Source organism: Prionailurus bengalensis, chromosome B2 (genome assembly GCF_016509475.1).
Source record: "Prionailurus bengalensis isolate Pbe53 chromosome B2, Fcat_Pben_1.1_paternal_pri, whole genome shotgun sequence".
Classification (NCBI taxonomy): domain Eukaryota; kingdom Metazoa; phylum Chordata; class Mammalia; order Carnivora; family Felidae; genus Prionailurus; species Prionailurus bengalensis.
In genome coordinates this window covers 66247622-66273290 of record NC_057349.1, presented here as the reverse complement: position 1 = coordinate 66273290, position 25669 = coordinate 66247622, and the positions used below count along the sequence as shown (strand labels likewise).

General features: G+C 39.2%; 1 protein-coding gene and 1 long non-coding RNA gene across 4 annotated transcripts in view; one reads left to right on the top strand and one right to left on the bottom strand.

The window, feature by feature from the left end:
• LOC122489698 lies at window positions 1-24869 on the bottom strand. The gene is made up of 4 exons (XR_006298972.1): window positions 24761-24869; window positions 18525-18628; window positions 2241-2446; window positions 1-50 (listed from the first exon to the last, which is right to left on the bottom strand). It is a non-coding gene; the product is annotated as an uncharacterized LOC122489698 (long non-coding RNA).
• Window positions 24870-24900: 31 nt separating this feature from the next.
• Window positions 24901-25669, top strand: part of SLC17A5 (solute carrier family 17 member 5) — a 50393-nt gene continuing 49624 nt past the window's right edge. Inside the window, exon 1 of one of the 3 annotated variants that reach the window (XM_043591825.1) lies at window positions 24901-25100. In XM_043591825.1, the coding sequence (XP_043447760.1) occupies window positions 25007-25100 (94 nt within the window). In that variant the 5' untranslated portion in view covers window positions 24901-25006. The remainder of the gene's footprint in view (window positions 25101-25669) is intronic. The other 2 variants (XM_043591828.1, XM_043591829.1) reach the window with 2 other exon arrangements.

Genomic DNA, 25669 nt, shown 5'->3' with positions numbered 1-25669 from the left:
GCAAGGCTTCAATGAAGAGATGGAGAGCCAGTGGAAAGATGAAACCGGAACTAGAAATGCAAGGAAAGAAAATTCTCAGTTCAAAATGACTTCCTCTAGAAAGAGACAATTGTAGGTAATGGGGATTGCTGGGTTTTCTTTTGTTTTTCTACTAAGTCTTGTAGAATTATCTGAATCTTTAAACTATGTGCATATGTAATTGTTTTCACACTATGTGTCAAGATTTTTAAACCTCACCAGTAGTATATACACACCAAAGGTTAATTGTTACATTGACCTAATACTTTGTTTTGTTCTGTTACCAACATTTTAACTTCTTGGCTTCTCCTTGCTTTTCATATTCATTGTTCACTTTTGGCACCTGTGTAACCTTAGAAATGAACACTGTATATTGACTACCAGAAAGTGATCCAGTGACTCCCTCTGCCATATATTCCTTTTTCAGAGCTGGAAAGGTAAAATACACCTTTCTAGTTTCAATCCAGCTAGACGTGGCCATGTGACATAATTCTGCACGACGATACATCCAAAAAAAGACTGCAGAGAATGCATTCTCTCCCTGAATAAAAAAGCAACACCCCAAGAGAGCAGGCCCTTGGCTTGTCTGCTTCCAACCTGCCCAGGACACAGGTATCAGACCTTGCAACTCAGAGGATGAAAGCCACCTGAGGAGAACAGAAGGAAAGATAGGTACAAGGTACCTGGATCTGGAGCGCACTAGTAAGCAGCTGTAGCAGCCCTGGACTGCTCCAAATGCCTCCTTCCCCATCAGTTCATCTCCTTGTGGGAGGGAATTCCTGAGTCAGCGCCAGCCTGTCAAGCCTTTCCCCATGGGATTCTCCCCTTGGGCGAGGTTGGCAAGCTGTATGGTGAGCCTACTGTTGCCTCAAAGCTCTCCACTGCCACTTCTCTCTCATGCCTGTCCAGAACATGAAAGCTGATCTTTCACATCCTGTCTTGCCCCCACAAAACCAGCACACCCTTGAGGTCAATGAGAAAGCAAGTTCTCCACCCATTCTTCAATATTTTTTCTTTTGATTACGGCATACATTTCCACTGTCGTATTTTTTAATATTTCTTTCTTTTTTTCTTTCTTCCTTCCTTCCTTCCTCCTTTCTTTCTTTCTTTCTTTCTTTCTTTCTTTCTTTCTTTCTTTCTTTCTTTCTCTTTATTTCTTTCTTTCTTTCTTTCTCTTTCTTTCTCTTTCTTTCTTTCAAGAGACAGAGAGTGTGTGCCCATGTGCGAATGTGTGTGAGCCAGGGAGGGACAGAGAGAGAGGGAAAGAGAATCCCAAGCAGGCTCCAGGCTGTCAGCACACAGCCCATACCAGGGGCTCAATCTCACAAACAAAGCATGAGATCATGACCTAAGCCAAAATTAAGACTTGGATGCTCAACTGACTGAGCCACCCAGGGCCCTGCCCCCCACTGTCATAGTTTAATCATAAGTTTCATCCAATCAAGCTTCAAGGGATGTTATAAGGATATATTTACTCCCATGTGCTAAAATGTGTTTGCTTATTGAACTTTTATCAAATCACAGATTTTTGGAAAAAGGAATTGTATAACAGAAAAGAATAAAACCTATGTGAATAGCATTATATAAATCTGATTCTAATATATTTAGAATATAAACCAAGTATTCAATGTACAAAAATAAAAATGATTTGAAATGGAAACAAAGCAGAAATGAGTCATGAAGCCAACCATATCCTTGGGTTTGTAGTGCCTAGTTTCACTGTCTTTGCTGACCTGCCTCCAGATCTTAGACTCAGTTCATCCATAATGGCTAAACTTGCCTTTGCCATGCAGTTCCCACCTCAGGACTCAGCCTGAGCCTGTGTGCATTCATCCATATTTAGCTCATTTTGGCTTCTGCTTCCCTCCCAGGGTCAGCTGGCCCAAGAGCCACACAGCTGCTGTTCTCAATTCCTTGCTTTCACTGGCACCAAATATATACTTTGACTCCTATAGGGCCTGGTATTCTACCACCATTGAACTAGTCTCTTACAGAAAGATGACATTTTCATTTTCAATATGTTAAAAAATCATATATTAATGAGGACTTCATTCAGATGCCTCTTTCAGTTACTGAAATAATTTATTATTGCATACTGCCTTTTTTCTTTTAATTTTTACTTCTTCCATTTATTTTTTTTATTTATTTATAGAGAGAGCAGATGTAAGTGGGGGAGAGGGCAGAGGGAGGGAGAGACAATTTTAAGCAGGCTCCATACTCACCGCGGGGCCTATCACAAGGCTCGACACAAGGCTCGATCCCAGGACTCTGGGATCATAACCTGAACCGAAATCTAGAGTCAGACGCTCAACTGACTGAGCCACACAGGTGACCCTCCTTTTCTTTTTAAATTAGCTAGGCACAACCCATGGATCAGGACCACTGGATACTTCATCAAGAATTCTTGGGCTTTAGCTGGGAGGATGGCCTGCCAAGAGAGAGAAAACAAATTGACTCAGGTATCCTGTATGTCCCCAGGAGTCAGTGTAGCAGAAGTTTATTGAAGACAAGGAACATGGCATGCTCTCCTTTTGCATGAGCAAAGAAAAGAAATGAGCAGGGTTCTTCTTCAAAAGTCAAGATAAGATGCCTGCATTTCCCTTCATAGAGATATAGCATCAAAGAGAATTGGAGCTACAGGATTTCTACACAAATGGATAAATAGACAGTGTGTCTCGTCCAAGAGTGGGCAAAGTTGAGAAAAACCCAACTGAGAGGGTTTTGTGGTTTGGCTTTGTTCCTTTCTTTTTTTAACTTAAAAAATTATGTGACAACTCCTGACAAGTTCAACACCTACCTCTTTGTTCTCTCCTCCATTCTCTTCCTCTCCCTCACTAGATATTTGACATTGTCCAGAAGCAACCATCATCGTCATTTAGAATACACCCTTCCACTCAGTACTCATACTAGTAAGGTTGAGTACATCTTCACATATTAATTTTCATCTTCTATAAATGGCCTCATGAGATCTTTTCTCCCGTTTGTATTAGGTTGTCTTTTTCTCACAGATTTGTAGGAACTTTATGTGTGCTGGACTGAAATGTTATCCTAATGTATAAGTTACAAATATTTCCGTCAGTCTCTCTAGTTTTTGTTTATTCTCTCCTCTGTGGTACAGAAATTTGTATTTATGGTATGGGCAAATTTGTCACACTTTTACTTCATGGGCTGTGCCTTCTGTTAAAAAATAATCTCTTCCTACTGCAAAGTCAAAAAGATATTCTCCCATAATTTCTTCAAGTAGTCTTAAAGTTTTTTCACGTCTAGATTTTTAATCCATAAAATTTTTTTCTTTACATACAGTGTGAGGAAGGTATCTGATTTTACTTTTCCATAGGAATCCACTGTCCCAATAAATGGGTTAAATAATGATTCTTTCTTTAATTTATTTGTATTGCCACCTGAACAGACTTTTAGTTCTTCAGTATTTTGTCTGCATTTCTTTCTATAGTAACAAAAATTTTAACTGGAAACCTGGGCATTCAGACTTAAGTACATTTCCCAGCCTTACTTACAGCAGAATGTGCCCATGTTCTGGCCAACAAGTTGTTAGAGGACGTAGTGTATGCAAACTTCAGGAAATGTCCCCAAAGGGAGGAGACATACCTTCTTCCTTCCTAAACCTCTTTTCTTCTGGTGGAATACAGACATGTTGGCTAGAGCTGGAGGAAACCATCCTGAGCCATTAGTTGAGTTTAGGAAATTTGGCCATGCACAGTGGTATAAAAAGTTATAAGAAGTGGTATAAAAAGTTGCTCCCTCACTTCCTCTGCATTAATAGGTGAGAAAGAAATACACATCTATCCTGTTTAAGCCATTGCCATTTTGAGAATTCTGTCTCTCACAGAAAGAAATTCTAACTAATATATTTATATCAATCTGCCACAAATACTTCAGTCTATTTCTAAGCTCTCATTTCTCTTCTACTGACCTATTTATCTATCATTGGACCAGACACCATATGCTTTAATTAATACAGTTTTGTATTAAGTTTTAATGTCTAATATGTAAATCACCTCCCCTAGTTCCTTTTCAGAATTGCTTTTGGCAGTTCTTTGACTATTACTCCTCCATATTGACTTCAGAGTCTGTCTAGTTCCATGGCAGAAAGTGTTGTGGCATTTTTACTTGAATTTCATTTAACCTATAGATAACTTAAGGAGCATCAACACCATTATGAAATTGAATGTTCCCATCCATGGGCATGGTATAGCTTTAGATTTATGTTTTTATGTTTTACAATAACATTTTTTGCTTTTTCTCCATAAAGGTCTGCATATCCTTTGTCAGATTTATAGTCCCTGGGGCGCCTGGGTGGCTCAGTCGGTTAAGTGTCTAACTCTTGGTTTCAGCTCAGGTCATGATCTCATGGTTTGTGATGTGACTTCGAGCCCCGTATCGGGCTCTGTGCTGACAGCTTAGAGCCTGGAGCCTGCTTCAGATTCTGTGTCTCCCTCTCTCTCTACCCCTCTCCCACTCATGCTCTGTCTCTCTGTCTCTCTCTGTCTCTGTCTCTGTCTCTCTCTCTCTCTGAAAAATAAATAAACATTGGGAAAAAAAAGATTCAGGGGCGCCTGGGTGGCTCAGTCAGTTAAGTGTCCGACTTCAGCTCAGGTCATGATCTCACCGTCCGTGAGTTCAAGCCCCACGTTGGGCTCTGTGCTGTCAGCTCAAAACCTGGAGCCTGCTTCAGATTCTGTGTCTCCCTCTCTCTCTCTCTCTGCCCCTCCCTCACTCATATTCTGTCTCTGTCTCTCAAAAATGAATAAATGTTAAAAAAAAATTTTAAAGATTCATAGTCCTTGATGTTATTGTAAGCGGTATTTTTTATTGCAATGTTTAATGGGTTACTGACGGTATAAAAAATACCATTAAGGGGCGCATGGGTGGCTCAGTCGGTTAAGCGTCCGACTTTGGCTCAGGTCATGATCTCACAGTTTGTGAGTTCAAGCCCCGCATCGGGCTCTGTGCTGACAGCTCAGAGCCTGGAGCCTGCTTCACATTCTGTGTCTCCCTCTCTCTCTGCCCCTTCCCTGCTCATGCTGTGTCTCTCTCTGTCTCAAAAGTAAATAAACATTTAAAAATTTTTTTAAAAAACACCATTAATTTTTGTGTATTAATCTTATATTCAGCAACCCTGCTGAACTCTTATTTGTTCTAAGAGTTTGTCTGCAGAGTCTCTTGCATTTCCTATTAATTACTTTCCATCAAGTAACCATAGGGATGTGGAAAAAGTAGAGTTGAAATGACTCAATGGTGACAGCATCAAGAGTCTTGAAATAGAAGAGTAGTATAGGCAAGAAGTTTGGATGCTAGCAGTAGAGACAAGCCAGTAACATGGTGACAGGATGAACAAGACAGAGTTGGAATTCTGAGCAAGAATACAAGCTACCACTCTTGAGGGGTATATGTTAGCACTGGAGCCAGAGATAGGGCCATGAAACACAGGAGTTGAGGGAAAGGAGAGTAGAGTCTAAGAAGATTCAAGAATCACAGGCAGTAACTGAACCAGACAACATCACTCCCATAGAGATCATTTAAGGCAGATCAGTTTAGGCCAAAAATAGACTTTGTCCAATCTGAAGAAACATGGGGACAAAAGTTGCTCTGTCTTAGTTGAGACACTGAATGCCACTATGGGAGTCAATACCATTGCTAAGCAGGAAGGTGTATGGCAGAAAAGAGAAGAACTGGATCCCAGCCAAGGATGGATGACTGGAAGCCACTTTAGACTGAAACATTTTGACATCTCATAAACACTGAAAAGAAAGGTAATTTTGTCAGGGCTGCAGTGTCTCTCCAGAGCTTGTAGTTAATAAGCCCTTCTTTACAATTCTCGTCACCACTTCCGAATTCTGTAGTGTTTTACATTTTCATTCCAGGGTTATGTGAATTTTAATAAAAGGCTCAGAATATTACAGCAATGCCTCTGAGTTCTAGATGTCTATGTAAGGGGCCCTGAAATCACATTAGGATAGTTAGGAAACAGCTCTACTATCTGGAATAGGATTCTTACTCTTTTCAACCTAAAGGTCTAAAAGCAGAGGGGTGCCTGGATGGTACATCAGTTGGTTAAGCATCCAAATCTTGATTTCGGCTGAGGTCATGATCTCATGGTTCATGGGTTCAGGCCTCACATTGGGCTTTGCACTGACAGCGCGGAGCCTGCTTGGGATTCTCTCTCTCTCTCTGTCTCTGCCCCTTCTCGGTGGGCACATCCTCTCTGTCTCTCTCTCCCTCCCCCCCTCTCTCTCAAAAATAAATAAATAAATAAACATGAAAAAAAATTTTAAGGTCTAACAGTAAAAATCAGGAGGGATGGTAATTGGGACTAGAGGTCCATAAAGTGATACATGCCAGAACTCATTTGACTTTCATTCTGAATCTAGGAAAAGCCTGCTGCAAATGGTTACCACCATGCCAGTGGCCAGAGAAGTAGCCAGACTTTTAACAACCTCCAGAGACCCAGGGTGCTGCCATTCTGCATCAGCCTGCCACCTAGTGGTCATAGCAGTTTATGCAACATGTTACTAGAGTCACCACATGATCTACCTCATCCTTTTCTGTGCCTCAGAGTCCACGCTTACTGGGTCAAAATAAGGAAAAAAAGGGAAGTAGACATTCCTGTTACAATGTGACATGGCGATAAAGTTATTGATAAAATTATTATGGCAAGATGTTTCCAATAATAAAGAAATATAACTCTTATACTTGTTATATAATTAGGAGTTTCCTTAAAACAACTGTTTCAGGGTGCATGGGTGAGTCAGTCAGTTAGGAATCTGACTTCAGCTCGGGTCATGATCTCATGGTTTGTGAGTTCAAGCCCTGTGTCGGGCTCTGTGCTGACAGCTCAGAGCCTGGAGCCTGCTTAGGATTCTGTGTCTCCCTCTCTCTCTGACCCTCCCTTGGTGTTCTCTCTCTCTCTCTCTCTCTCTCTCAAAAATCAACATTAAAAAATAAAAATAAATAAAAATAAAACATTTGTTTCAATGTTACTTGCTTAAACATCAGTGAAATGGACTATCAGTATCCTCAGCTTATGCCACAGTTAGATGATTGGCTCAGCCTTGTAGAATGCTATGAAGAACACAAAAAATGAGACCATAGAGATTTTAGGATTACCATACTGATCTTGAGTAGTCTTATATTCATCACTGTAGACATCAGGGTGGACAAAAGAATTTTAATTTCCTTCAATAAAAATTGAAGATAACCTCAAATAATGCCAAGCTCAACCTTAGAACAAAAGCCATCCTAAAAATACCTTTCACTCATACTTCTTAGAGACTGTACGTAAGACTAGGTTACTTCTTAAAAAACCTGTAAGTAAGATTAGGTTATTTATTCCAAAATATTTTCCATTGTATTTAGACCTGTGGTATGAAAAGAGGTTACTCTGAACCAACCCAGGGACTCTCAGGATAAACTTGAATGATCTCCCAACTTCAGGTCTCTCCAGAAATAGCAGCTGTAGGGAACAGCAAGCCACCAGGCAGACTCTGGAGTAGTGCTGAATAGGAATTTCAGGCCCAGGCCTAAATCTGGAGCCCTATTCATACAAAGTCATCTGGGATAGGAACCATTCATGGCCCTTTCATAGCTTTACCTCTAGATTATATGCACTCAAAAAGCATCATCAACCTTGGGAATGCAAGCTGGTGCAGTCACCCTGGAAAACAGTATGGAGGTTCCTCAAAAAACTAAAAATAGAACTACCCTATGACCCAGCAATTGCACTACTAGGCATTTATCCAAGGAATACAGGTGTGCTGTTTCGAAAGGACACATGCACCCCCATGTTTATAGCAGCACTATCAACAATAGCCTAAGTATGGAAAGAGCCCAAATGTCCATTGATGGATGAATGGATAAAGAAGATGTGGTATATATATACAATTGAGTATTACTCGGCAATCAAAAAGAATGAAATCTTGCCATTTGCAACTATGTGAATGGAACTGGAGGGTATTATGCTAAGTGAAATTAGTCAGAGAAAGACAAAAATCATATGACTTCACTCATATGAGGACTTTAAGAGACAAAACAGATGAAAATAAGGGAAGGGAAACAAAAATAATATAAAAACAGGGAGAGGGACAAAACAGAAGAGACTCATAAATATGGAGAACAAACTGAGGGTTATGGGAGGTGTTGTGGGAGGGGGGATGGGCTAAATGGGTAAGGGGCAGTAAGGAATCTACTCCTGAAATCATTGTTGCACTATATGCTAACTAATTTGGATGTAAATTTTAAAAAAATAAAAAATAAAAAAAAAGACACCTTTGAGATAGTTGGAAAAAGTGAATTTGGACTGGACACTAGAAGATATTATGAAATTATTGATAACATTTTCAGATGTGATAATGGTATTGAGGTTGTGTTAGAGAATGTCCTTATTGTTAGGAGAAGCATAATAAAATATTTAGGAAAAAAAAAGTATCATCAACCCAAAACTCCATGATGATGATAGTCTCTAATTTGGAATTAATCAGTGCTACCCTCTCATATATTGGAGGTTTGTTTGTTTTTACTTTTTGTTTTGGTTTTATGCCATAAAAGTTTTTCTCTACTTGCTGACTGTAAATCACTTATTAAAATGAGCCCAGTTTAAGATAATGCTTAGTAAAAAACTGATCTCACATGTTTAAGTGCAAAAAAGGGAGGAAAGGAAAATACACATGAAAGGGCATCTCTTTTTCTCACGATTTAGGAGGATAGGAATCAGCATTCATGGAACACTACCCTGCTCTGGATATTTTGCCATCTTGTATATTACTTAAACCTTCAGATAAACTTATGAATTTGAGAAGGTAGTACCTAGGTTCAGATCCTTCCTCAACACTTACCATCTGTGTCCATGAGCAAACTGCTTACCATCTCCAAGCCTCAAGGTCCTTGTCTGTCAAATAGAGATAATACCTGGGAAGAGCCAGAAAGATAAAGAACCTGGCACAGGAAACCACCCAATAAACTGTAGTAGACATTAAACTGAAGCCAGGTATTAATTCCATTTTATGGATGATAAACATGTCAGTTCTAAATTGTTTTAAAACCATTGCAACTTAAAAAAAAAAAAAGAGGAATAGCAAAAATCTACAATTAGAGCCATATCTAGAAACCACAACAGCTATTGTTCCATTGATTACTACAGAAAAGAGAAAGAAATGCACTAGCATTTTTTTTTAACTTTTTTTTAAAGTTTATTTATTTTTGAGACAGAACGAGCAAGGGGGTAGTGAGAGAACAAGTCGAGGGGCGGGGGGATGGTGTGCAGAGAGAGGGAGACAGAGGATCCAAAGCGGGCTGACAGCATACAGCCCCATGAGGGCCTCGAACCCACGAACCATGAGATCATGGCCTGAGATGAAGTCGGATGCTTAACCAACTGAGCCACCCAGGCACCCCTTTCTCTTTTTTTTGTAGATTTCTTTGAAGTAGTCTCTACACCCAACGTGGGGCTCACACTCACAACCCCAAGATCAAGAGTCATGTGCTTTCCCAACTGACACAGCTCTTCTAAATTCTACTTTCAGGATACCCAGGTTTGTTTGTTTGTTTTACACATACTGGGTTTATAATGAACTATCAGAAAAGAAAAGATTTATTTTTCCCTACTTTTCTCCAGCTCCTGTCAGAAAAGTTTTCAAGTTTCCTAAGATTTGAGCAAATAATTGCTAGTGCAATTTTGTTTCCTCAAGATAGCTGAAACTATCTCCAGCAATTCCATTCATTTTCAAGGATCCAATTACAAGAATGCAGGGTTTCCTTAGGCAACAATGAAGTTCCATGTATATTTCTGTGCAATGCTTTGGTATTGTTTTTGTATTCCTTTTGAACTTACACAAGATCCAAATTATTACACTGTTAATAAGTTAATTAATATACATCAACCCTGGTCAGGAGACAGCAGAAGGAACTATTCCTATCATTTGCAATGCGATAAAGAACTTAAAAGATCCCTTATGTGTAGGAACTGATCTGAGCAGCACCAGCAAGTTTACCTAGACTGAGGGACAGTTTCCATAGAAATACTAAGCATCTTGATAACAATTTATCAATCCCAAAAAATATATATGACATGAGAAGTTTAGCGATAAAAATATGCATTAGATTTTATGGTTTTCACTACATGAAATATTTTTTTTTTCAACGTTTATTTATTTTTGGGACAGAGAGAGACAGAGCATGAACGGGGGAAGGGCAGAGAGAGAGGGAGACACAGAATCGGAAACAGGCTCCAGGCTCCGAGCCATCAGCCCAGAGCCTTACGCGGGGCTCGAACTCACGGACCACGAGATCGTGACCTGGCTGAAGTCGGACGCTCAACCGACTGTGCCACCCAGGCGCCCCTACATGAAATATTTTTTAATTTTTTTAAATGTTTACTTATTTTTGAGAGAAAGAGAAACAGAGCACAAGTGGGTGAGGGGAAGAGAGAGAGAGGGAGACAGAATCCCAAGCAGGCTCCATGCTGCCAGCACAGAGCCTGACACGGGGCTTGAACACACAAACTGTGAGATCATGACCTGAGCCAAAATCAAGAGTTGGACTCTTAACCAACTGAGCCACCCAGGTGCCCCTAAAAATATTAAATTTCAGTGTTAATATGTAAAATATAGTAGAATCTTAAAGCCTTTCCATCCAATACGATCTTTTGTATGTGTTCTCTTCAAACATGAAGATGATGATACAAAATCTCTATCAAAAAGCCATGACTTGACAAGAGGAGACAGGTATAGAACTGTTACAGAGGGGGAAAAAAGAGAGACTTAGAATGTTCAACATTATATGTCAATAGGGAATTGCAAATCTAAAAAACAATGAGATACCTCTACAGACCTATTAGAATGGCTGAACTCCAAAACAATGACAATACCAATTGCTGGTGAGGATGTGGAGCGACAGGTACTCCCATTCATTGCTGGTAGGAGTGCAAAATGGTAGTCACTTTAGAAGACAACTCAGTGGTTTCTTACAAAATTAAACATACTATTACCATATGATCCAACAACAGTGCTCCCAGGTATTTACCCAAATGAGCTGAAAACTGAAGTCCACAGAAAAACCTGCTGAAGTGGGGTTGGGAACAAATGGTCAAGAAAGAATTCTTAAGACGTGTTATAGTGCAACTTAGTTTATTTGGGTAGCATGGAGACAGGACCTGTGGGCAGAAAGGGCTGTCCTTTTGCTGTGTGAAGCTGGTAGTTATATGCTTAGTGCTCAGGGGGAGGGGATGTGCAGGGAGTATTAGATGATAAATGTCTTCTTTGAATTTCTATTTATAAAACTACTTTTGCAACATTTCTCTGGCGCTTATAATTCAGCTTGATATTAACTATCGGTGAAATGTACAGGAAGTCATGAGACCCTTTAAGAATATAGCAGCCAGTACCTATTTGATCCTTAATGAAACTGCAGGGTCAGCCTTCTGGGCTGAAGGTGAACCTTTTTCTGCTTCTATGCCTCATTACTGCAATACATATTTATAGTAGCTTTATTCATAATTGCCAAAGCTTGGAAGCAACCAAGATGTCCTCCAATAGGTGAATAAACGAATTATCACACATCCAATACAATGGATTAGTATTCAACCATAAAAAGAAGTGAGTTATCAAACCAAGAAAAGATGTAAAGGAATCTTAAATGCTTAAGGAAGTTTGCCTGTAAAGACCTCATATTATATGACTCCAACTATATGCCACTCAGGAAAATGCAATATTATAGAGATAGTAAAAACATCACTGGTTAAAAAACTAAAAAAAAAAAAAAAAGGTAAAATAAAATAAAATACCATTGGCTGCCAGGGGTTGGGAAAGAGGGGTCGGGGAATAGATAGGTGGAGCATGGGGACTTTTTTGGGCAACGAAACTATTCTGTATGATACTGTAATGGTGGACACATGACATTATGCATGTGTCAAAATCCACAGAACTGTACAACACAAAAAGTGAACCCCATTGTAAACTATGGACTTCAGTTGATAGTAATACATTGGTTCATCGATTGTAACAAATGCACCAGTGCAAGATGTTAATAATAGGGGAAACTGGATGGGGTGAGCAAGATTGAGGAGTGGGGCTAATATGGAAACTGTCTATACTTTTGTTCAATTTTTCTGCAAACTTAAAACTGCTCTAACAAATAAAATCTACGGGCACCTGGGTGGTTCAGTCAATTAAGCATCCGACTTTGGCTCAGGTCATGATCTCATGGTTTGTAAGTTCGAGCCCCACATCAGGCTTTGCTCATAGCTCAGAGCCTGGAGCCTGTTTTGGATTCTGTGTCTCCCTCTCTCTCTGCTCCCCCTCTCAAAAGTAAATAAACATTAAAAAATAAAATAAATAAAATCTATTAATTTTCTAAATAAGAGAGACATATACACATATCGATGAATTTCAGTTAAAATTATTTTAATGATTTTGATTCTAACTAAATGTGCTATAAAAAGATATCTTTGAGACAACTGAGGAAATTTAAATATGGATGAATGATAGATGATATTAAAGAATTACTGCACGATTTGTTTTGTGTGATCATGGCATCATTATTTTTTAAGCCCTTACCTGAAATGTATGAAATTATATCTGGAATTTGCTTAAAAACACTCCAGTGGTGGGGCACCTTGGTGGCTCAGTCAGTCGAGTGTCTGACTTCAGCTCAGGTCATGATCTCATGGTTCATGGGTTTGAGCCCCACATCCAGCCCTGTGCTGACAGCTCAGAGCCTGGAGCCTGCTTCAGATTCTGTGTCTCCCTTTCTCTCTACCCCTTCCCCACTCACACTCTATCTCTTTCTCAAAATCAAATAAACATTAAAAAAAATTTTTTAATAAATACATACATACATACATACATACATACATACATAATAAAATAGTCCCATGATGGGGTGCTTGGGTGTCTCAACGGTTAAGCATCTGACTCTTAATTTCAGTTTAGGTCATAATCTCACAGTTTGTGAGACTGAGTTCCATGTCAGGCTGTGCACTGACAGTGTAGAGCCTGCTTGGGATTCTCTCTCCTCTCTCTCTCTCTCTCTCTCTCTCTCTCTGCCCTCCTCCCCAAGATAAATAAATAAATAAACATTATAAAATAGTCCAATGATGGTTTTGGGGGAAAGGAGAACCAGGAATTTCTATAAAACGTGACGGTAATTACCTTCAAGCGTTGCTCCTTCACCAAACAGGGCATCTCCAGCCCCGGATGCGTACAAGGCTGTCACAGATAAGGCGTATTGTGTCCCTTCGTTTAATCCTCTCAGCACAGTTCTGTCTGTGTCTCCCGTCACAGTAACCTCTTGAGTTTCACCCCCTGCCGCTGGGGTGAAACAAATTTGGCAAAATATTGGTAATCATCAGAGTTACATAAATAGTCAATTGAGGTTTATTATTCTATTTTGTCTACTTTTGTGCATGTTTGAAGTTTTTCATAATGAAAAGAATTTTTGGCATGTACTTTAAAATGTTTTTAAGGATTGTGCTGATCTGTTTCCCTCATAACTAAAGGGCATAGGAGACTGGATTAGAACATAGTCTAGGTTTTCAAATAGGACCACCTGCTACACAGTGATGAACACGGACAGGGTGGGAATGATTGGGTGGTAACTGGTATTCTTTTTCAAATGTTGTACTTGCAAACTAATCCAAACATAGGTGACTTTCCTTAAACCTGCATCGCATCATTCAATTTATACATTCCCTTGCCTAAGTAATTAGAAAAAAGCCAACAACAAAAAACCTGAGACACAGCTGAAGCTATCACTGAAAGTTTCTTCCAAGCTTTACAAAGGTATAAAAGCGTTAACTTCCTTAAACCTGCATCATAGCATTCAATTTGTTCATTTCTGTTCCTTAACTTATCAGAAAATGTCCACAATAAAAACAATGACTCTGAGATACAATTAAAGCTATCAGAAGTAATGAGGTCAGCGGACAGGCACCTACTCCAGTCCAAACCTGCTCCACTTTTTTACAGCTCTCTATGTGTATACTAAAACTGAGCTTTGTTTTCAAAAATATCCTTTACAGGCCACTTGGTACTTTCTAGGACAAAGTGTCTTTAAAAGTTCTTTTACCTTTGTTTGTTTGTTTGTTTGTTTTCATATTCATGTCTATCAGCCTTCTAATCCTCTGGGGTTCCCTTTTCCAATCCGTGGACTTGATAGAATCTAGCCTCCTTAGTTCTAACACTACACCCTCTAGCATAACAATTAACCCCATCCTCAGACCCTTCCCATTGATGATGGGTTCAGATGATGGGCCAAAAAACTGACTAACACCTAAGCCAGGCAAATTTTAGCACCCTAAGAATGAGAAGTTACATAGATGATCCACTGGAAGACGGCATGGGGTCTGGAAAAATACAAACACACATTCTAATCCTTGTGCTTAAGTAAATTCCTCTCTCTGAGCTCAGGTTTCCTTAGCTATAAAATGAGAATATTGTTACCAAAACCTACGAAAGCTTTGAAAATTAAATAATATATGTGTTACCATGGTGTCTGACATTAGTTTCTTCTATTATTAGTTTCTTCTATTTTCTAATACATTGGACCAAAGTGGTGGTAGGTGTGTTTTTACCACAGGTTCTAACTTGTAAGCACTGTTGGCACAGGGTTGTTTTAAGAAATTAGCAACCCTGGGGCACCTGGCTAGCTCAGTCAGTAGAGCATGTGACTCTTGATCTTAGGGTCATGAGTTCAAGCTCCACATTGGACATAGAGCTTACAATACAATACAATACAATACAATAAAAAAGTAATATAAAATGAAATGAAATTTAAAAAGAAATTAACAACCTTAGTTTCTGCCCTTACTCTGATCATCTTTTCTCCTTCAGGCAAAAGTCCTTCCCATGGCTCCACCTTCTACTCCCTGTATCCTTGTATCTTTTTTCCTTATCAATTCACTGATGCCCTCCTCCAGGAAGTGTTGTATGGGGTCTGCCTCTGCTGACATTACAGTAGCTAAGCCAACAGTTTGGTTACATGACAGGCAATAATGTAACAATAAATCAAGAGGCTACTGGGATTTTTATTCCAAATAAAGACACATTAATGTAAAAGGAAAGGTAAATTTTAACAGATTTAAAAGCTTTTCTCCAGTTTTCCTATCCCTCAAAATACTTTGGAAACTTTCCCCTAAAACCGTCTTAAGAACCTATTCTTAAATTTCTCTCTTATAAAATCTCATTATTTTATAGTCACCTCTTGTAAGTTAAAACTGAGACCTGGTTTAAGTGATTTCTTTTATATGTAAGGATGGCACTACATAGCTCATTAATTTTGTGTCTTACTGTTGGCTTTTATTTGGGGCTGGGGATTGAATCAATCACATTCTGCAGATTGAGTTTTCTTTTTGTTGTTGTTATTAGATTTCTATTCTTTGCTATTTTTTTGTATGTTTGTTTGTTTCCACAACATTAAAAGGGGTCTATTGATAGAACTGGAATCATCTCACCAACTGATTTGCAGATTGCAATTTTTACTCCTAAGGAACTTATTTAGAAAGATAATCTAAACATAACTGCTTTTCCCCACTTAAATTACTAGAAGAGAAAAACCAGTAAGTGTTCCCTATTAATAGAATACATAAAAAATGAAAATTCAGCTATCCCTCGACTAAAGGATTAATCATAGTCTCTCTAAAAATAGCAAACTTGCATGTGTCATCTTAAATATGATTGGCTTTGTATAAAACTTTAGAAATACATCCTTTGGAAAAATAAGGTATTGCTGTACTAATAGCAGGTTATCATGATGCCCTCACACTTATTAATATCAATATTCCATTGATCACAGATTTTGTTTTCTGTTATAAAATAACAAGTTATTTTCTAAGCCAGTATATCTTTCCTTACTCAGAATGAATGTATGTGTGGACAGAATTCTGACCAAAAGGGTTACCAGGAAGGGCTGACTCAACAGAGCTGTGGCTTCACATATTAGTTAGAAGAACAGATTTGAACCTTAATCTTCTAATCTGCCTGAGTCATTCAATTTCAAGTTGCTTTGCATGCACTTTTAGCTTATTTCTGAAGGTCATTCTGTTTCTTGCGCTTCTTGTGTGTTTAGCCAGCTGATTTACTATCTGCTCCACTGATATTTCACAACATTTGCAAAATTGGGTTTACTTTCCTTGAAGTTAAAGAGATAAAACTATGACATATCTTCTTTCCAAGTATTTAAATGTTATATATCAGCTTTTTACAGGCTTTTCCCAGAGGCAACATTACTCATAGCTTTTTTTTTTTAATAAAGCTGCTTTTTTGGCTCCCCTACAACAAGGCAATGAAAGAAGATTGATAAAGAAAATGTCATATGATTTGTAATCAGCATTTGACAACTTCACATACTATATACCTATCATTGAAATGACTTCTACAACTAAGTGAAACTGTACCCAAAAGTTTTAAGATGGAAAGTTAACATATAAAATGTAGAAAATTAAGGGAATTATGGAGACTGGTGGTCCTAGGATTTGAATACCAGAAAAGGCAATAACTCTGAATTGTAATAGTGGCTTTCACTGATCTTGAACAAATCACTTCATTCAACTGCCATCCATTCATTCCCCTCTTTAAAAATGTTTATAATAATACCCACATCTGTGGATATGTTCCAAGAATTACCCAATTATTAGGTTATAAAGCACTAGGAAATTTTAACTCTGCTGTGAAAACAATTAAGTGCATGCTAGCATATAAACATGACAGAAAACTGCATATTTACCTGTCTTATTTTGTTTACGTCTTGATCACTATCTGAGGACATCTGACAGTACAGCTGCCTAAAGTTAACAGGATATGGGAAAGTATGTCCAGACTATCCATTTTTTAAATTCCTTCCTAAAAATATTATTGCTCTTGCTCTGGAATATATTAATCATATACCACTTGCTCTCTAGAAAATATAAATAAAAACTACATCCTCTAACTTTCATAATTGTTAGAGAAATATTTATACTTCTCTTGGACGATAATTGATAAATGTTTCCTTCGAGGTACATCTTACTCAAAAACTCCTTGAATGCAGAAACCATGTTTATACATCTTGTAGACTCCCATAGCAACCAGGAAAGGGCCTCTCACATAATATGAAGCTCCATAAATATTTTTCTCATAAATATTTCTTAAGCTGTTCTCTCTGCTTAGGACGGGGAATGAAAAATAAGTAAGACAAGGTTCCTGTTCTTAAGCAATGACACATATTATCATACTGTCTTAGATAACTCTAATACAATTTGCTATAATAAAAAATGGAAAAGGGAGAGATTGTTAAGAAATCAAAGCTGACATTTTAGTCTAAGGACAAATAACTCATCATACACAAAAGAAGCAAATAGGTAGAGGGAATAACACAAGGAAAAACATTGTACATATAAGGTTCAGTGAGTAGTCCAATGTGTAAAGCATAGAGCAGATGGCAGGAAGTGGTAGATGAGACTAGAAACAGGGTCCAGTTTGTAAAGGTCTCGCGTTGTATACCAAAGAATTTGGATTTTATACTAGAGACAAGTGGTCTTCAAAGTGGGGTGCACTCACCCAAGAGCATATGTAAAATTATTCCAGGAAAAATCACAACATCTATTTATATTTATCTTTTCTCATCCTTTTACATTTTGAGTGTTTGATGAGTGTAGTGTGTGTGTGTGTGTATGTGTGTGTGTTATCAAGAAAAATACACGTGTTGGATGCATATTCATAATTTTTATTGATGGAGTACACAATCAAAAAATGTGAAGACCTAGGCAATAAGCTACCACTGAAAGGCTTTTTTTTAACTTAAAATTTTAAAAATCAGATTTACATCTTAGAGAGATAACATTGAGGTACATATAGATGATATAGGCAAAAGAATTTTTTTCAGCCTTATTGAAATATTATTGACATGTAGCATACATAAGTTTAAAGTGTTCAATTTTGATATGATACATGTATATATTGCAAAATGAGTATCACAATAGTTAACACTTCTATCCTATCACATAATTACCTTTGTGTGTGTGTATGTCTGTAGTGATTACATTTAAGATCTACTCTCTTAACTACTTTTTTTAAAGTTTACTTATTTATTTAATCTCTACACCCAACATGGGGCTCAAAGTCACAACCCAGAGATCAAGAATCACCCACTCCTCTAACTGAGCCAGCCAGATGCCCCAACAACTTTTAATTATATAACACAGTATTATTAATTATACTCCCATGCTACACATTACATTAGAATTTATTGTTATAACTGGGAGTTTGTACCCTTTGACTGACATCTCCATTTTCCTTACCGCCCCCAGCCCCTGGCAACCACCATTGTACTATTTCTAGGAGCTCAGCTTTTTTAGATCCTGCATATATGCAAAACATACAGTATTTGTGTTTCTCTGTGTGACCTAGTTCACTTAATATAATGCCCTCAAGGTCCATCCATGTTGTCACAAAAGACAGATTCCTTTCTTTTTATGGTTAAATAATATTCCATATTCTTCCACATTCATATTCCATACTCACTTCAATATTCCATTTTATATATGTTACATATCACATTTTCTTTATCCATTTCTCTGTTGATGGCTCCTTAGGTTGTTTCTAGATCTTGGCTATGGTGAATAATGCTGCAAAAAAAAAAAAAATGCTGCAATGAACATCGGGGGTGCAGATATCTCTTTGAGATAGTGTTTTCATTTCCTTCTGATATATACCCAGAAGTGAGATTGCTGGATCATATAGTAGTTCTGTTTTTAATTTTTTGAGGAATCTCCATACTGTTTTTCACAGCAGCTGTACCAGTTTATGTTCCCACCACCAATGGTGCGTGAAAGTCCCTTTTATCTCCAATCCTCACCAATACTTATCTCTTGTCTTTTTGATAATAGCCATTCTGATAGATGTGAGATGATATCTTATTGTGGTTTTTTGATTCATATTTCCCTGATGATCAGTGATGTTGAGCATCTTTTCATGTACCTTTTGGCAATTTACATGTCTTCTTTGGAAATATGTCTACACAAGTCCTTTGTCTAGTTTTTAATACTATTGCTTGGTTTTAGTTTTGCTATTGAGTTGTATATGTTCCATATATATTTGGATATTAACCCCTTACCAGACAGATGGTTTGCAAATATTTTCTCCAATTTGGTAGGGTATCTTTATATTTTGCTGATTGTTTCTTCTGCCATGCAGAACATTTAGTTTGATATAGCTCCACTTATTTAAGTTTTTATTTTGTTGCTTATGCTTTGGGTGTCACGTCCAAAAAAAAATCATTGCAATGACAGATGTCAAGGAGATCTTTTGGGAATTTTACAGTTTCAGGTCTCACATTTAAGTCTTTAATTTATTTCAAGTTAAATTTTGTGAGTAGTGTAATATAGGGGTCCAATTTCATTCTTTTGCATATAGTTATCCACTTTTCCAACACCATTTATTAAAGAAACTATCCTTTCCCCATTGACTATTCTTGGCTCCCTTGTCAAACATTAGTTGACCATATAGGTGAAGGTTTATTTCTGAGCTCTCAAGTCTGTTCTATTGGCCTTTGTGTCTATTTTTAATGCCAGTACCATACTATTTTGATTATGATAGCCTTGTAATCAAGTTTGAAATCAGAATTTCAAAAAGATAATGTAAGAGAGAAATATTTTTAAAAAAGAAAGAAAGAAAAGAAAAAGAGAAGTATGGAGAAGAGAATAGAGTGGAGAGAAACCTTAGACTTTAAAAAAAAATTTTTTAGTGTTTATTTATTTATTTTTGAGAGAAAGGGAGAGAGAGACAAAGTGTAAGCAGGGGAGAGGCAGAGAGAGAGGGAAACACAAAATCTGAAGCAAGCTCCAGGCTCCGAGCTCTCAGGACAGAGCCCAATGCAGGGATCGAACCCACGAACCATGAGATCATGACCTGAGTCAAAGTCGGATGCTTAACCGACAGCCACCAAAGCACCCTGAAACCTTAGACTTAATGGAAATTTTTCTATCAATCATATCTTTTAAAAATATTTTAACATTCCTCCTTAAATAATTATACCTAAGTCACTAAGTTTAGTTGATACCCTTGTATAAGTTATAAAGATATGAGAAAAAAATGGTTAGCGGAATTTAACTCACATAACTGTATGAGGAAAAGATCTCCAGATGGTGAAGAGTTTCTTTATAAATAATAATGTGATACAATTTAAAGAAAATAATTACTAAATCCTAGAGATTCAAACCCATAAAATGACAGAGAATTTATAAATTAACCCTCAGAAATCAATTCTCAGATGATTGTCAAGTTTGGCAAAACAAAACAAAACAAAACAAAATATTGAATAAAACATTTCAATTACCAATACAATTCAATAATCATGATAATTACTGATTATTTATTTTAGATAAAAAGCTAGGAAAAAGAAATGATGATTTTATAGGACCACACTGTTCATCCAAAAATTGTTATAAGGTTTAATATTTCTAAATTTAGTGGTTCAAATATTGTCCTCCATTCAAATTTTTACTCCCTGTATATTTCTATCTACTTGTAATTCTCACCTTAGTAGTCTCACCAAGGCCAAAATAATAAGGCACTGTGAAACATGATAAGCACAGTGAAAGAACAGATGCTAGGAGCTGCATAGCCTGCAAAGGTAAATAAGATGTGGTCCCAGCTCCTAGGAAACCCAAAGTCTTAAAAGGGAGCTAAGACAGTTACACAGCCAACCACTAACTACATAACTCCAGAGAGAATGTGATATGTATTTTTAAAAAGATATAATGAAAGTCAAAGGGAGTTCCTAGCATGGGTAAGCTCATTTTGCAAAACAAAGTTAACAATAAAAATTGTAATAGCTAACATATATTGAGACTTGCTACCTACCATGTACTGTGATGTATATGCATTACGTTATTTAATCCTTACAAAAACCCTATGAGGTTGTTTCTACTATTATCTTCAGTTTATGGAGGAGGAAAACAGCTAAAATCTTTTGAACTTGGCACTCTGCCCAGATGTCTTTTTTGTTTTGTTTTGTTTTCCCTACCCAAAGACATTATTCTGGGAGCACCTGGGTGGCTTAGTCAGTTAGACATTCAACTCTGGGTGTAGGCTCAGGTCATGACTTCACGTCACAGTTTGTCAGTTCAGGCCCCACTGTCAGCATGGAGACTGCCTAGGATTCTCTCTCTCCCTCTCTCTCTTCCCCTCCTCCGCACTCTCTGTCTCTCACAATAAACTTAAAAAAAAAAAAATTAAAGGCATGAGGGAAAAATAAACCCTCATATGGTCTAGAGCTGCTCTGTCCAATATGGTGCCCACTCCACATGTGGTAACTGAATGCTTGAAACATGGCTGATCCTAATGATGATGTGCTATAAGTGCAAAATACACAGAGATATTGAAGATTTAGTACTAGAAAAAGAGTGTAACATATCTCACTAATAGTTTTATATTGATTAGATGTTGAATTGATAAAATTTGATATAATGTGTTAAATAATATATAGTATAAAATTCATCTCACCTTTTTTGTTTCTTAAGTTTTAATGTAGCTATTAGAAAATTTTAAATTATATATGTAGCTTTCACTATATTTCTATTCAAAGCATCAGTTTAGAGTGTTGATAAAACAAGGAATTACCAACCAAAAAATAAATAAATAACATTGACAACAATCCTCTATGGTAGTGAGCAATCAGGAAGTAAATGCCAGAAATGAGGGCAAAAAAAGATGCCATCTTATGCTTTTTTTTTTTTTTTTAATTTCTCTCTGGAACATTATAATTTTTTTTTCAACGTTTATTTATTTTTGGGACAGAGAGAGACAGAGCATGAACAGGGCAGGGGCAGAGAGAGAGGGAGACACAGAATCAGAAACAGGTTCCAGGCTCTGAGCCATCAGCCCAGAGCCTGACGCGGGCCTCGAACTCACGGACCGCGAGATCGTGACCTGGCTTTAGTCGGACGCTTAACCGACTGCGCCACCCAGGCGCCCCTCTGGAACATTATAAAACAACACAAAAGTATTTTCTCTGGGTTTAGAATCAATGACAATGCAGTAGCAAGATCCAGCACCATCTTGGTTTCTAACATCATTCATTTTGGAGAAATGGCAAGAGCAGAGGCTATACAGGCTGAGCCTAGAATCTGTTTGGTTATTTTGAGAGAGAGAGAGAGAGATGGGGAGGGGCAGAGGGAGAGAGAGAATCTTAAGCAGGCTCCATGCTCAGCGTAGAGCCCAACGTGGGGCTTGATCCCACTACCTTGGGATTACGACCTAAGCCAAAATCAAGAGTCAGATGCTCAACTGACAGCCACAGAGAAGCCCTTAAAACATCTTACTAAACCAGAAAGTAAGGTAGAGATAAAAACAAAACACAACAATGGAGACATGCAAAAGGGACACAGGAACCAACTGAAAGATCTTCCAATCACCAACTTGGAACAATTTGAGCAACCAAATAAGTAACATAGTGCTGCATTATAACCCAAAGTATAAAATAAATAACCATGGGCCTGTAATATAGATAAATACTTGAATGAATGAATGAATGAATGAATGACTATGAGAGAATACACAAATCTCCCATACAAAAGAATTCTGCTCTTCAAAGACTTAGAGAATAACTCCCCTATCCCTTAAGTGTAAGCTGCATTACTGACTTCTACCAAAGAAAAAAGTTGAAAAGGGAGGAGGGGAAAAGGAGTAACTTTACAGGGGGGGAAAGCTGACAAACATGATCTCAGGCATGTGATGAAGCTTAACATCACCAGTGATAATCATCAGTGATAAGTTATATTGACAGCACATTCCCTTGAAATTACAGGATGAGAATGGCACTTTACCTCTGCAGCCTTCCCCCAGCCCAATTACAAGAAAAACATCAAATAACCCAAATTGAGAGACTTTCTACAAAAACTACCAGTACTCTACAAAATTGGCAAGGTCAACAAAAACAAAGAAAGTCTGAGAAACCATCAGTCTACAGGAGCCTAAGGAGACACAATGACTAAATGTAAGTGTTATCCTGGATGGGATCCTAGGACAGAAAAAGAACATTAGGTAAAAACTAAAGGAATCTGAATAAAATAGGAACTTCAGTTTAATAACCTATCAATATTGGCTAATCAGCTGTGACCAACATATCAAAGTATTGTAAGATCTTAAGAGGTCAAAACAGGTAAAGAGTAGAGAGCACTCACTGTACTATCTCTGCAACTTTCCTATAAACCTAAAACTCTTAAAATAAAAAGCATATTTTTAAAAATGGGGGAGGCCTCTTCTGGTTTGAAATTTTTCATATATGTTGGAATCCTTATTCCAAGTCTTCTATAAACTTGTTATTCATTGCTTCTTAGCAATACAGAATCTCAGGCCCATTCCAGATGTATTAGTCAGGGTTTCCTAGAGAAACAGAACCGAGAGAGAGAGAGAGAGAGAGAGAGAGAGAGAGAGAGAGAGAGAGAGAGAGTTATATAAGGAATTGGCTCATGCAATTATGAAAGCTGGGAAGTCAAATCTGCAGTGTGAGCCTGCAGCCTAGACACCCAGGATCTAGGCTGGGTGCAAATGATGTGTAAAGGCAGTCTGCCGGACAACTACCCCTTGGCTGGGGAGTGGGGTCTTTTGCTCTATTCAGGCCTTAGATTGAATAAATTCAACCCACATTATAGAGGGCAATCTGCTTTAGCCAGAGCTCACTGATTTAAATGTTAACCTCATCCAAAACACCCTGCAGGTTGACACATAAAATTAACTGTCACACCAGAGCTGATAGATCCGAATTCGCATTTTAAGAGGCTCTGCGGGGTAATTTCACCCATAGTCAAGTTTGAGTGGCATTGCTGTAGAAGACTCCAAAAAGGCCAGAATCCCACCCCCTACCCCCCTTGAAGAGCTTAGAATCTGCACTGTCATTTCAGTAACTCAGAAACAAGGCTTGATTTGTTGTTTTCACTTGGTAACTCTCCTGGCATTTACTGATCTGGAGGTGAGAGAGAACCTCAGAAATCTTCACCCTCCGTGCTGGGTAAGGTTAACCCTCCCATTCGGTCCCTCATGGATCTCACCAAGCCCCTGACCTGGTTTTTACTGGTCTGTGAGTCTTCCCCGACTACACTGAACTCCCTAAGGTCATCTACCACATCTTATTTTTCCTTTCTCCAGGACTTTATTACTCACGATAACAACTCAACTGAAACCTGTGGTCAGGACCGCAGGCCCACCTCCGTCCCACTCCCACCGCCCCATCCCCCAATTCCCCACCCCACCCCCGAGGCAGACTGGTCCCTTTTCCTCTTTCCCAGAGTCAGCAAATGCCAGAAGTTGCTATTCGAATTAGAACTAGGGAGACATTACACACACATATTAGAGGATTCTATAAATTGAATCATGTGAAACTGACAACATTGGCTTTTTTGACCCACAAAATCAGCTATTTCATAGGAACGAACAGTATGTGTCCGTTCAGTTTTTTCCTCCTCAAAAGCTACTTTCGGGACAATATGCTGGGCGGGTAGATAGTACCAGGATTGCTGATATTCATGGCAATTTACTACTGATAAATGAACGTCAAATACACACCACCCACTTCTAAATTTGCTCCAAGCCCTCCCCTTAATTATGCGCGATTCAAGTCGTTGCCTCCTGAAGGGTCCCATTCAATCCGGCTCCCGCAGGAGCAGCCCCTAAGCTTTACAAGGGAGCGCAAGAGGGGTTTTCCTCAGAACACCGACGATCCGACAAGCCCAGAGCCCCAGGGCCGAGAAAACACTGACCTCGCCCCGCCAGGCCACAACTCCCAGAATTCTGCTTTCCCCCGCCCAACCGCTCCAGAGTTGCCCGAACCTAAGATGGCGGCGGCGGAGGAGGCGGTGCAGCCGCCTGTGGGCGGTGCCGCGGTGACGAACGCAGCCGAGGGGCGGTGCCAGGCCCGGGGCCGTGCCCGCGCGGCCCAGGCCTTCGGCTGTCCGGCCGCCGCTCTCCTTTCTGCAGGTATCGCACGCCTGCTCCTCGGAGGCGTCATGAGGTCCCCGGTTCGGGGCCTGGCCTCCAGCGATGGCGAGGAGGGCTCAGATAGGACGCCCTTGCTGCAGAGCACCCCGCGGGTGGAAGCCGGTGAGTAGCGAAGCTGTCCGAGGGCGGGGGTGGCCAGGGTATGCTCGTCCTTGGCAGATGGGACCAGAGCTGCTGCCCCTCAAGGGGTCTTGAGAAAGGGAAGCCAAGGCGCGAGGGAATTCGAGGAGCGGAATCCATTCCCCGCCCTGCTCAGCCCCCTCCTGCCCAGGTGCCCAGAAGCTGCTCTGGGGTCTGGCGGGGACCTTGAGGCCAGGCAGGGCTGAAGTCTCGGGTGGGGCCTCGGCAGGTGCAGCCCTGAAGGGTCTGGGCGGGAGCTGCTGGGCGCCGCAGGCGCTGGGCTCCTGGCAGTTTTCGATAACATCAAGCGGGGCACCCTGTGGAAGAATGCATTGGAGGAGAACCTGCAAATCAATGGGCAAAGGGCCGGGCAGAGGACCCGGTGTAAGAGCAAACTGGGAGAGATGGCTGCAGATGGGTGGGCAAAGGGTTGGACGGAACTGCTAGGTCTCCTTCTCTGTCACCGCCAGGTTTCCGCAGCTGCTGTCCGCCAACTTGTAATCTGGTAGCTCCTGGGGCGGAGAGGGGAGACCGAAAAACAGGATTGAGGT